General features: G+C 31.8%; 1 protein-coding gene across 4 annotated transcripts in view; it reads right to left on the minus strand.

Annotated features, from left to right (window-relative positions):
• Positions 1–14,229, minus strand: part of LOC148619796 (Golgi-specific brefeldin A-resistance guanine nucleotide exchange factor 1-like) — a 47,554-nt gene extending 33,325 nt beyond the window's left edge. For 3 of the 4 annotated variants that reach the window (XM_088580076.1, XM_088580075.1, XM_088580073.1), the window contains exons 1-13: positions 14,051–14,229; positions 10,965–11,079; positions 9,375–9,441; positions 8,933–9,064; positions 7,630–7,748; positions 7,157–7,265; positions 6,262–6,371; positions 5,246–5,545; positions 4,666–4,827; positions 3,909–4,089; positions 3,447–3,667; positions 1,787–1,885; positions 761–955 (exon numbers count right to left, since the gene is read on the minus strand). In XM_088580076.1, coding sequence (XP_088436202.1) covers positions 761–955; positions 1,787–1,885; positions 3,447–3,667; positions 3,909–4,089; positions 4,666–4,827; positions 5,246–5,545; positions 6,262–6,371; positions 7,157–7,265; positions 7,630–7,748; positions 8,933–9,064; positions 9,375–9,441; positions 10,965–11,078 — 1,809 coding nt within the window. In that variant the 5' untranslated portion in view covers position 11,079; positions 14,051–14,229. The remainder of the gene's footprint in view (positions 1–760; positions 956–1,786; positions 1,886–3,446; positions 3,668–3,908; positions 4,090–4,665; positions 4,828–5,245; positions 5,546–6,261; positions 6,372–7,156; positions 7,266–7,629; positions 7,749–8,932; positions 9,065–9,374; positions 9,442–10,964; positions 11,080–14,050) is intronic. The other variant, XM_088580074.1, reaches the window with a different exon arrangement.
• Positions 14,230–14,443: the final 214 nt, after the last annotated feature.

A 14,443-nucleotide genomic window follows, 5' to 3' on the forward strand; every position in this document is an offset into this window, starting at 1 on the left:
AAGGTAGACAAATTGAGGGGAGATCACTCATGTCAGGATCAACTGAAGAAGAAAGGCTACAGAACAACTTAAACCCAGAGACTCAGACAGAAGGACAAAGGCTTTTCAATGACACTAGTGTAAAGGCAATAACAGTAGATTTCTGTATTTTCTCCAGACATTCATAGTTGGAATTTTAATATTTATTTAGTGCTTATTTGTAAATTGTGCTTAACAACTTCATATGCTGAATGTTGTATAGTTTCAGATGAAAACAGAGTTAAAAAGAATACAAAAAATTAGAGTAACATGTTTTTTTTTAATTTTACTTAGAAATTTCTGATATGACAGTAGAAAAGTAATAATGTACCTACTGAAAAGGTAATTAAAAAAAATCACAAGGATCCCAAATGGAATATAGCAACCCAGTATAGACAAAAATAAACAATATGGTTCATGTAATGCACATTTACATGTACCTATATCTACCCCTTTGGAAATGTTTTTCAAAGATACTGACAGTAAAACAAATCCATAAGAAGTTATGTTATACATCACCTATTTTCAGGATATAAATAGAAGAAACATGTTAGTCTACTGCATTTTGATACAGGAACAAAATCTGGATTAATTTGTAGAATAATTTAAATACTACTTCAACTGAGTATATACTAACTCAGGAAATATTTTCGATAAAATTTCTATAGGTTATGGTCCCAAGTTACATTGTTGGCCAGAATGACGTGGTTCCACTGCAGTATTTATACCTTACATATCTTACCTTAGATAATAACTTTGTGGTATCTTCAAACAGATTAGAACAATATAAATCACAGTCATAGTTTATAAACAGTTCTGTCACCATGCCTGGAATCTTAAACAGCTGGACAATGGCATCCAAAGCAATCTCTCTGGTCTCATACATAATCCTGGGTGACTCAGATACAATAATATCAGCTAATTTTGTGAGGTACATCTGTCAATACATTAAAGGAGTTGAACTAAAGTAGTAAATATCTCTTGCATTGCACATTCTTACTACTACAAGAGATTCCGGCCACATGGATTGATCAAGAATGAGCCAAATATAAACATAAAGATTTCACTGACTGATTGGTTATGGTTTAACGTCCTATGACAGAAATGTCATGCATTTTACAGAGATGATTGTACAAGGTCTTCAAACCAAGCGGAAATTGGCAAAATCAGAAGTAAATATAAAGTAAAAAAAAAATCGTAACAGTAAAATCCAGATTTGAAAAAAACCCTGCTTTGTACTTATCTGATACACTGAGTTGGATTTTTATTATGCTAGCTCACAAAAGCAAAAGCCTGCAGGTTGGCATGCCATCCTACTTGGACAGGTCATTTGGACTCCATGCCAAACAGTTTTCACTTAATTCTCTTAACTACTGCATGCTTGACAGATAATCAATAACTACCAATTTCAAAGCCTTATATGTAACTTGGTAGGAGATACAAAAGAATAATATGTCATGTTACCCATAATTTTATGTCTATTATTTGAAAGAGAACTTAATTTTGTAAGGAAATTCCATCTTAATTTCATAATAGCATTGTCAATCTCAATATATTTTTTTATGGACTTTATAAAAAGATGACATTCCATTGAATCCCTACTTGCAGCTTACAGGGTTGTCTTCCTGTAAACAATCATCTTCATCATTTTCTCAAGTATCATAGAAAATTCAGTAGGAATGTTTTCATTTTAAAAAAGAATAAAATCTTGCATCTCCCTTAAAATTCAAGACTCCAAATTTAAACCATGATATAGTCATGAACAAACCTCTAGCTGGAACTTTAGGTGACTCCTGATTGACTCGAAAACCAAAAAACAAACTCTAACAGAAGCAGAAAACAGGGACAACCTCTCTGATTGCAGCAACTGAAAAAAAAACTAGTCATGAAAGGAAGGATTTCAAAACATTGTAAGCTGAAAAACTTAATCTTATGATGCACATGAATGGTGTAGGGCATTAGGCTATAAATATTGCCTAATAATACGAACTTTGATGTAATAACATCAAAACTGTTCATAACATTTAAGAATTGGCAATAATAAAAATTTTGTCCATTGAAAAATAACATAAATTTTCCATGTGGATATTGTTTATTGCATGAAGTGCAATAAGAAAAATATGCACATGAAAAAATTACGTTATTTTTCAATAGACAAAATTTTTATCATAGCCAATTCTTATAAATTAATATTAAAACATATTTTTATCTTTAAACATGAGAAAAGTAGCTCTGAATTTAACTGAATAGGGGCGTGCCAATATTTTATTTTATCCAGTGAGATATAACAAAATTATTTTAACCAATCAGATTACAGTATTTATTTCAAATTAATTTATAGTAAAATATGTAAATATTACGGAAAACTTTGCCAATGGAACTTATTCATAAAGTGTGAATTCCTTTTTTTAATATTTTTATTAACGTATTTAAATAAACAAACAAAAAACATTTATTATTCAATTGAAATATTCAGATTAAGAGCCTTACACTTAATTATTTTGAGTTGATAAGCATGGACCCAGAAACGGTAAAAAATGCTGGTCATAAACCGACAAATTTTGCAAATGACCGACGACAATTTTCCAATATCAGACATAAAAAAATTGTCAACCCTTATAAATTACAGTCTGCGTGGTTTTATTAGTGTATAAACATCCTGTCTACCAGTCTCCTAATTGTTTATTGGAAATTAATTGACAGATGTGTGTCAAATTTAGCCGATGTACAGCCACACACACGGTACACATGCAGCCCCATTGCCTATACGAATTAATGAAGTAACTTGGAGAATCTTCATACATTTATTAATTAAGAAAAATGATTGACAAGTCCACCATTTTCCCGCCGATCTTTCAGAGGTAACGAAAGCACATGGAACTTAAACTTCAAATCAGTCGTACATGTAGTTTGTAATTATCAATTTCATGGATTGAATCGTTTTAACACAGAAGTCAACAGACCATTTAAATCAATAGGCAAAATGTGTTTATGATTTTCTTTTATAAATAATCAACATTTTTTTCATCACTCGAAAGTTTTTTGGCTGTTTGCCTATGTGATGAAAAAGTCCGAGAGATACAATGTTTTGTTTACATGTTGGAACGTCCACGTGTGGTCGAAACCAAACTCGTTCACTCGCTCTGATATTTTGTAAGAGACAGAGTATGTGATGAAATAACACACTTTTCAATATTTATCTTTTAAAATAACTACATATAAAGTTTATTTTCGATCTGAGCATGTAAGAAGACTGACAAAAACGTCAGCTAAGTTTGATGAAATGTCTGGCACGGGCTGTCAAAATTTCCGGATTCTTGCTGATAAGATATCACAGTCCAGTAAACACTTCATGAACAGAAAAATGAACACAACAAATAAGAAATTATGTTTCAACCTATAAACAAATCATCAACCTTTGAACTTACCAGGAAAAGATGTCTACACATCTCATCTTTGACTAGAAATAGGAGTGATTCATACTGTCCTATATGGTCGGCACCTGATTCAAATGCAACAGCCAATAAACTGAGGCCCATGTGTATCATCACATCAGTATTGTGACGGTCTAAAGGATTTGTCAAAGATATAAGGAACCTAAACAGCTCTCGTACACAAGGTAAACCGTAGGGTATAAGTGGTCCTGATCCTAGAAAAAAAATGTTATAAAAATCATAAAAATTCTATCACTGTTTGACAGTTTGATCTTTTGAGGCTACCAATTTTCTTCATGATTTTGTACAGTTAGTTTTGAATGATGCCTAGTTTACCCAAGTTCAAATTAAATTTCATTTTATATGAAGGGTCTAAGAAAAGTGTCTGGTTTAGACAGGTTTTCTGTTTATTTAGGTTTGGTTTAGACAGGTTTCAATGTTATACACTGAACTAACCTTCCTTGCTATGAGAGTGAGGCATAAATCTTACACCTTGTGAATTGATAAAGTCATCTTGTGAAGCTGTTTCTGACAGATCTGTTGTAGAATGTATGGACTCTGAATCATCACAAAATTCTGATGGTAACACACCAAGTCGCTCATTCTCCTGGTATAAATCTGTCTCACTGGATGATTTCTGTCAGGTATAAGAAGTATAGAAACAAAGTGTAAGCACACAATATTCATTCTCTTTTTCATTTATAGTTTTATAAATAAAAGACAATTTTTCAGATTATGGTAATCTTTTGTACATTTTAAACTTTAAGGTGTAAAAGAAATTTGTGGCATGGTGACTTGCTGAGTAAATTTGCAGCCACTTTACTTTGAAATGATTATAAAAAAACATTTAATATCATTAATTCTCAGTTGAATGAAGCACATGCACTGTATATTCACACAGCAATCAGTGAATTGAGATGGCATACCATCATAGATTAATGAAGTAACATCGGTCAATCATTTGAGTGGTTAAGTAGGCTAAATTTTCACGACAACATACATAAAATGCAGCATTTGTGTTACAGATTAACTGTCCTTTTTTCCAAAGAGGATACAAAAGGTTTTTATATGTCTGTAAAGAGTAAAAACTCTTTTCTTTCAATTTCATTAAATGCTCATGCACGCTTTGTCCACATGTATTTTTACCATAAAATCATTTTTATAATCAAATTTGTAAGGAAATAAGGACCAACATTACTGCACTAGTGCTTACTCTCAGTTCCTCATCCTCAGGTAAGGACAACACAACAGGAACAGACTGATCAGTGCTGTCACTCATTTCTGTCCCTTGTAATGAACTCTCCTGTGAGGAGGCTTCAATGGCCTCTGCATGAACTGATTGCTGCATTTGCTCAATTTCTTTCTCTGCTGCCTCCTGCAATAGGAAAAGTCATATTAATAACAATATCATTAAATACTGAATTGTGCCTGTATTTATAATTATCATTATTACAATCTTGTAAGACATTATCAAGAAGCATCAAACTGACAATGATCACAAATTTTGACAGGAATTTATCAAAACACAGTTTTTGAAAAAAAAATCAGAATCTGAACATTTAAAGTGTAAAAATGTAATTTGGGCCAAAAATTGTAAAAAGTACATTAAAATTATAATAATTGGTAGATATGTTGCTACTTACAAGAATATACATGTATCATAACAAATACTGACTTTTTATGTTTAATACATAAGAGTACATACACAATATTGATCTAGTTTGAAGTCCAACCTTCATTAAAATCTTTCTAACACATCCATCATTCAAAACTTTTTGTCTATATCATCCTACCTGAAACTTTTTACAAATATCAATGACACCATCATCACCAGGAGAAGCTGGGGTGGTGGCAAGCCTTTCTCTAGGGGCATCCACATAAGCCACCCCTTCCAATTGTCTACCCTCCATGTTCTCTCCTCCCTCTTCCGTATTCTGTGTAGATTGACTGTCTGATCCGGTAACTTGACTATCTGATGGTGTGACAGATGCACTGCTGTCTTGTACAGTTTTAGGACGTTTTGGTCTGGGTTTTGGGGATCTCTTCTTTCGCCCCATTCTTGATGGGTCAACACCTCCTGCTCTCATCTTCAACTAAAAAAAAACAGACACCATTTAAAAAGGCATATCATGCAAAAATTGAAAACGACAAAATGAGTACATGTAAAAAAAATAAAACTGTAAAACATGACAAAAAAAGTAAACAACTGGGAAAGAGGTGCATGGCATGCTCATCAACAGATTTAAAATTCACTTGTATGCGCACAGGCCATCACATTAAAACAGTGCAAAGTATAAAAAAAATTGTATTTGTTCTCATGATATCATGGGATTTTTAGAAATACCTAAACTGATGCTAAAGTAGCAGTTTTTATAAGAATCATGCAAATTCTGTGTATGTGATATACCCCCAAAAAAAGCTACAAATTTTTAATGCTTAATAGGTTTATATGATGAAATGTATAATTATTTATTCCAATCTGTCTGCTCTTAGGAGATAATCAACATGGAAAATCCAATAGTTTCTATTGTATTTTAGTGTCATTTACAGTTATCTCCCTTTAAATTTAAAATTCTATATGCATTCTATATAACTTTTATCTCCTATAAACAAGAATTATATGAACAGCCACATGTTACTTTCTGTTTACTATGACATTTTAAACAAAATATCAAAAATCAAAATATTTGGGCTTTCCAACCGGGAATCACATTTTGCATGATTTTTATGTACAGTGCTACATAAAAAGTCATTTGCATATCAAAGTAAAAGTTCAAATGATATCAGCATATAAGTAAAACTTGAATACCTTTTTCATATTAGCCACCCATTTAGGATCCTCCTTGAACTGTGGCAGTCTAGTAAACAACAACTGAACCATGTCCATCAATGTATGCTCTGCTGACTTCCTCAACAGTTCTAAAAATAAATTGAATACATATGAATTAGGACTTACAAGTCAAATTTGACAATTTTTTGTTATCTTTAACATTTTTAGACAGTTTATGGCTTCCTTAATTCCTGATCCTTATTTCTAGCATAATACATAAACCTATGCCAACTAGGCATTTTTGTAAAAAAAAAATCATTAAGTTTTATATTGTATTTTCATATTTTTCAGGACAAAGAATTAGTCTGCTGAACTTAACAGTCATGACTTTTTAAAGACATACCTGAAACCTTTTTTTTTTTTTACAAAACCTTTGATTCCCAGGTTTATCTTTTTAAAAATAATGAATTGTACATGTATATACATGTTTAATTTCCAGTTATAAGGTATCACAATACTTAAAAACAGGTAATTTTCACAAGGTGCTTGCCCAAAATTATGTGTAATATTTGTAGAGACTTTCGCAACTTTATGTAATGTCACTGTACATTGACGTCTTACTATGGCCTATCGAATACAGACATTGAAATGAAACAATGCTTTATCTATAAGTGTAAGCCCAAAAACATCACTATACAAGAGTGCTAATTTGACATATCTTTTAGCAGTCTGTCTAAAAACTACAAAATAAATTCTGAGAATATTAACTCTGAGCTTAACTACTTAGTGCATCACTCAACATCCACCCAAATTGGAATTGGAAAAAATTTTAACATACCTTTTTGCCTCAAAATTGCCAAATTTAACGCATTCAAAAATAATCCTCAATATCTTATGATATAACCTTTTCCTTTTCATTCCATAATCTACTTACCACTTAACCTCATTTCAAAGCAGATTCTAAAACAGGACTGCATGATCTCACAAACAGACTCATTGGTAAGTAAAACACCTGCTGGAGATAGCAATAATGCTCCCAGCACCTATAGTGCAACACAAACAAATTGGAGTAAGTTAACTTTACTTATCTTCAACTAACAGGTGATTGTTTTAATTTGATGCAAAATTGATACATTTTTATTTTTATGGAGGTTTAATATGTGAAAACCCTACTGAAGATCCCCTTGAAAATAAATCATTTAACTTAAATCCCAGGGTTTCTTCTAACTTTATAAAAAAAAAATTGCAAGGTCAAACATCATTTTCTAGTTCTATGCATTTGGCTAAATAATTTGTCCACCCCTAGTGAGAGATAATAAATAATTCACATGCAAACATGTATTACAAAAATGAAGTAAATAGTTGATATACCACTGACTGCTTAAACAAATGAGGCAAAACTCTTACATATAGAATTTTCATGAGTACAACTTCATCAGAGCCTGGATCTGTCCCCACAAATCTGGCATGTGTGACAGCATCAGCAATATTCTCTATAGCAGCAGCAGCTGTGTCTGTTGATGGATCTACATAACAAATTGTCTCAGTTTATTAACATTACATAACATCCATTGAAATCAAATGAAGTGCTTCTCACCCTTATACTTAATTACAGGAAAAAGAAAAAAATAATCCTTACAATTTAATTGCTAATCAAGATTAAGGTTTGTCCCTTCATAAAGCCTTTCTTAGTTGTAAAATAATGTGAATGATGTTACATTACCAAGTTAGTTTATGGAAAACTAATGGTCTTTCCCAGATGGGAAATAAACAATCGAATTAAATTATTGAGCGTAACATGTGTTGTAGAGCCCCTTAATTAAGATTGTATAAAAGGGTTTTAATAGTGTGCATTCTTAGTGTTAGTGGTCAATTCCTTAATTCAATTATTTAATTTTAGTATAAAAACTTAAGGAGTAAATCAGTAAAAAGGTTGATGACATCACAGTCACGTTAGAAATTTGGTTTATGATATGATGGACAATTCTTTTTCAATCAAATCAGAAAGCATGATACATCTGAAAGTAAATTAATTACAAGTGATATGAAATTAAATTATTAATTATTATTTTGCTCAGTTAAATACTTTATTTGATTCACTTCAAAATTTTGATAAACAACATTATCTACATACATGTACATGTATTTTAACAAAAAAATTGGCAATGATTAGATTTGATGAAACAGCTGTTTATTGATCAGTTTATAAAGATAAAAGGAAACCAAAACCATTCAATTGATTAAAACATAATCAAGAGTCATTACAAAGGTATCAAAATAAAATATATATACAAAAAACAATATGATTGAGAAATTTGACATAAGTATACTGCTTCACCTAACATTATAATAACCAGATAGCTCATTAGTTAATCTGACAATGTTTAAACTTATCAATGGGAATAAAAACTACTACCTTACATGTACCTACCATATTTTTTGGGCTGTCCCTGCATTAAGGGACAATAGTTATAGATTTACTTGATTTTTTTCTTCTAAAAATTATTTTTTTGTCCTTATTACAAATACTATAGATCATGAGATATCATGCAAAATACAATTTGATTTAATATGGAAACTAAAAAAATGCAAACATAGCTCTGTCTAGATAAAAACAATGTGGAGCAAGAGGTGAATAATTTTACAAGGTCTTGGAAAGCTAAAAAAATTCTACATATATGTATAGTGAATAACCAGTTGTCAGTCTTACCTAAAAGTCCATAGGAGATCAACTTTTTCACTGATGTCAAGGCTAGCCCAGTGATAGGTCCGGTAGTATCCTCTGACCTAATCACTTCCAAAAATGGGCTTAAGAATACATTTGGTTCTATCTCTTCCAAATCTGTAAAAAATAATGTTTTTGTTTTAAATGTTGAACTATTTTTCTTTATTTTAATCATATGCAAAAATCTGAAGATCAAACAAAACATGATGTAGGCCATGTTGCTGTTGAAATCATTTGAGAATGCAGGAAATGGCCGATTTTCCCCCTGACATATCTGTTGATACAACAATTTAACATATTAAGTAGAAGATGACCTTATATTCTATTTCAAGCTATGTGTATTTAAAAAGAAAATAATGGAAATTATGAAAAATTTACCCCACTTTTGTCAATCTGTATGAGATTTTAAATATAAAAATTTAAATACCTGATACACTGTTTAACAGATCTTTTAACTTAGAGAAACTCTTCAGCAATGGATCACCTTCTTCATCCTAAGTTTAAAAATAAAGACTCCTGTTGGTAACTTTTACATAATATTACATTCAAGTACTCAGCATGCATTTATCATATATCTATATGTGATATACTGTTACCAACCATGATGACTGTTTACAATGCAGAACTTTTTATTTGGACTCAATAAACGTAAATTGTGTTTTTTTTGTTGATGCCAGAATATCACCAGCTTTTGATCAAACTATTTTTTAAGTTAAAGTGTAAAGTGTAACTCTGCACCTTAAATGCACTAACTTGGCTTGAACCAGGGAAAGTACTATGGTTCAGCTAGGGACTTTACATTGTATATTATATTAGTTTAGTATAAAGTCCCTAGCCCAGCCTTGCATATTGCCAGTATTCTACATGCAAGCCTAACACAAACATAGCTTTTTTACATGTACACTCTATACATATTTTTCTAACTTAACTAATTTAACCATCCCTCAACCAATTATGAAAATACTGCTAATCTCTAATTTGAGTTTTGCGTTCTTTATAGGTCATTGGTTTAAATTTGTTTGTAACATTGTTTTGTTTTATGATAGTCTGCACAAAACCTTAATTTTAAACTCTGTTGTTTGAAGAAATTAGAGAAATAGTGTCTTACATTTGAACTTCTGGATTATCAGATTTCTCCAAACTGGATAATTAAGGCAATCACAAACAAATTCCTAGGTTCTCGTCCAAGATTTTTCAAAATCAAGGGCAGATGGGCAAATTTTATTTTTATCAATGTAAGTGAAAAATGCAGTCAATTTGAAATAACATTAAGTTGGGAAAAAACGAAAATAAATTTCTTTGGGTAGGGTGAAAAATTGGGTCAGGAGGGGGTGAGAATCTAGGATAATTTTTTTTATTTTTGTGATAGTATTATGAGAACTTGAGAGCTTTTGCTGAACAAAATGTTATTTAAATATCTAGACCAAACAAAATTGATTATTCATTTTTACAAAGAACTTTACATTGTGATATCTGTCTAAATGGACCCATGAAAAAAACAAAAATAAGTCTAAACCGAACCCTGGAAAAAAACCAAAAACCTGTCTAACCAAACCCTAAAAAAAACAAAAACCTGTCTAAACCCCTAGAAAAAGAAAAAGCCTGTCTTAAACAAACTCCCCCCCCAAAAAAAAAAATATCAAAAACCTGTCTAAACCAAACCCCCAAAAATATATCAAAAACCTGTTTCAACCGAAACACTGGAAAAAAGACAAAAAACCTGCCTAAACCAAACCCTGAAAGACCTGTCTAAACCAAACCTTAGAAAAACAAAACCTGACTAACACAAACCCTGCAAAAAAAACCTGTCAAAACAAACCTGAAAAAAAACAATAACCTATCAACAACACACTTTTTTATCACTTAGTGCATATAGTGTCAGTTTTGTATTTATTTTGAACCTGAGCAAACTGAATACCTGTCTAAATCAAACAAATACTATAGTCCTAAAGGGGTTCAGTTAAGACAGATTCATTTAACATTATACATGTACATGTAAGTAACAAACCACTCCTACTTGATGATTATGTTGTCCCCATCTTGCACTCCTTCTCATAGCTGTAACCACCAAAGAAATTTCTCCTTGAATGATGTATATTCCATTTTTAGGTCTTTTCATTATGGAGACCATTCTGTAAAATTTGAAAAATATATATACATAAATACATGTTATCCTATCAAAACTAAAATAATGGATACCCTGATAGATAGTACATTGTAGCAAAACAATATCTCTAACAATATTATGTTTCCGTAAATATGGTGGGAATTTAATCAAATACGCCACCACTACAAGAACAATGTATTCCTGAGTCTTTCACCCTCCCTGTTTCCTAAAGAGAGTTTGCCATGAAAGAAATGTTTCTAACAACACAAATCAACTTTAAAAGCGTACTAATATCATTTTCTCAGGGTTGAAATTCACAAGCCATATTTAGAAGAAATAGGTACAAACGTATTCTCAAAGACTGCAGTTAAAGAGATGCACAACTGTTGTAATAATTAACCAATTTTGAAATCTCATGGCTGAGTACAAAACTGCCAATATCATTTAATACATGCATGGTGTACGTTATTGCCAATTTAAGCTGCATGATAATAAACAATATTCTTTGAAACTATTGATTTATGTTTAAATTATAAACAAATTTTAGTTTAATAAATGATAAATTAAGTATTTATGGATAGTTTTTGTTTATTGCAATTTATCAAAAAGGCATTCATTCCCAAGAAAATGTGTCTCATGTCCATTCATTAACTTGTGTATCATAAAACATTTACACCTTTTTCAAGGAAGCATTCATAATATGAATATGTTTTAAAATTTTGTAAACAAGCTTGAAAATAGGAGATCATGGGTTTAAAGGTCACATTTAATCTCAAACAGTACAATAATACATGTATGTATTATTGTTTTAAGTGGTCTATGAAATGGTATCATTCTTAAATTTGTGTAAATGAAGTTTAATACCACAAAGAAATTCTTACATTCAAACTTGCTGTCAGAAGGAAAGAAAACAGGAATTTAAGTATTTCCTATCAACAGAAATAATATTTTTATTCCCTGGTCTGTGACCCTTAACCCTTGTCGTGCTGTGCCTGGACCTGTGCAGGATTGTTCCTGTTTCCATTTGTTTCTGGCAGTGTAAATCTTAGTTTAGGAAAGCTCAGTTTGTTTCCATCTGCAAGCAATGTGATTGTGCTTTTAAAATGAGACTATCTGATATAGAGTTTTAAAAAAAATAATGACTAGAAAGCTGAAAAAAGAGGTCATGAGTTTCCGCTGCCCAAAAAAGTGAGATTTTCTAGCGAGTAGGGTTCATTTCTGGACCCCTCTCCATACCAGAATTAATCTATAGTGCTTTACTCTGTATGGAATCTAAATAAGAATGATGTCTCTGACCACCATTTCTATGTGGACCCCGTGTATTAACTACTTTCAGTTTTAGGCCAAACTGAGGCCAAAAATTGGAAAAAAAATCCTCACAAGAGTGTCTCTTCTGGGAACTCCTGCTCTCCCACTCGTGACTGTCATGATCCTTAATATTTGGCCTCAGTGGCCTTCACGGTGTATAAGCTGAGGGATGATTGTGCTTTTGGTTTCTGTTTTGCTTCTGTTGAACTCCACATGTAGTAAAAAATGGCCAGAAATGGACAAAAATTACCATTTTCCAGTGACAAGACCTACTTTACCATGTTGGCCCATCCACCCACCCATAAACTATCCCTCCCTCCCTCTACCTCCTCATCCCATCAACCCCACCCTGTGATCACCCATCTTAACTAATATATAACAATCAGCATCAGTACCATTGTGCAATTAATTTGCATTTAATTTGCGTAAGTTCGCAAAATATCGAAATCTAGTCATTTTTTCAGAATGATTCAGCATGACAAGGGTTAAAATTAGGATATTTTAATAAATATTTTTTCTAGTAACTTAACAGGACATTACATCTAGAACTTGTGTTCAATAAATCTCTTTCAACTATAAATGAAACTTCAAAAAGTTTGAAAATTGGAAACTGACAGTTTACATGTATGTCAATGTCACAAGTGGTCCTTGACTGCAGGTATATATTGAAGTCCTTGTTAAAATTTATTATTTTTTTACAAATCTTGTTAGTAATCAAGTCTCATCTCTAACCGTGTGATAAAGTGTGAATTCAATGTTTAGCTATTCTCTATAATTATAGGTCAACTGGATGTTATTCTATAGACCCAATTTGGAACTAGAAAGCAAAATTAATCCAAATGCTTGCGAGACAAATCAACTAGGGACTAATCAACCTGACACTCAAACTTCCAGTATTATAGGGAAGGTGAAACCTTAAATGCTCACAAATAAACATGAATTCAAACACCACAGTCATAATTTTCATAATTTTTGTCAACCCTGTTATTATTAACTTCCAAAATGGTAAAATTTATTATGAGATACAGCTTTTTTGTCCTCTATGCAGTTTCCTATTGTCATGGTCTGAAAAATGTATGGGCAGAAATATCCAGCTTTAGTAAGGAACTGTGGGTTGTCCAGTACTGATAAGCCGACCACATCATGAGTGCCATGTTTGACCATCCCTATCTTGGAAAAAACCGAAGATATGATTTGTATTAAATCATCAAAGCTTGCTAATGTTTCTTAGACTGATGTGGTTCTCAATTGCATTTACCAATTATACGAGAATGAAGCTGCCATGATGCTACATGTACATGTATTTTGAAGCTCCCGATTCACATGCACAAATTAGATATTGAAGTTTTTTTCTAGCCATAAGTATACTGAACCCAGTTGATTATATAACCTTTAATGCTCCCTTATTACTCTGTTGTCATATTCAACTCCTTGGGAATCACTATGAGAAATAATCCATACAGCTACTCTGATTTTAAAGCCAATATGTTCAGTTCTTACATCTATCTAACAATCTACTATAAATACATATCAATCAGGCCTAGGAACGTGTAATAATAGTGCAACAGAAACTGTGTAATGAATGAAAAAGACGTGTAAAGATTATAAAGCAAATATGGTCCAACTAGTACTGGCAAGATTTTCAGTAATTTCACACATATCATTGTCCATAACAATTCCCTACTTACTTCGTAATTAATATGCTACCCTCGTTTGGCTATCTCTTTCGTGAATCTAAAGAGACGTAAAAGAAATGTCTGTAGTTTCAGAAACAGTCATGCTGTCTACATTTTCGTAAAAAAAATAAACGATATTAGAAAGCTGTCATCCCAAATGACGTGGTGAGGTTGTTTTGTTTCTTATAACCGAAGAATTCTTTTAAAGGGGGACAACTCTAATTTTCTTCTTCACTAGTTGGTGGTGAAATTTTGCAAAGTTTAAGCGATATTATTTGTAATAATTATCTTTTCCATCTGCACACACCTACTTCATGTATATATATTAATTTATGCATTTCTTTGCTATATTGTTTGTACTATAATATAGGGACGATGGCATTTGATTCCGAGGTGGGGCTTGGC

Source organism: Perna viridis, chromosome 4 (genome assembly GCF_037379345.1).
Source record: "Perna viridis isolate PV_CMFRI_1.1 ecotype Kerala chromosome 4, ASM3737934v1, whole genome shotgun sequence".
In the NCBI taxonomy this organism is placed as follows: Eukaryota; Metazoa; Mollusca; class Bivalvia; order Mytilida; family Mytilidae; genus Perna; species Perna viridis.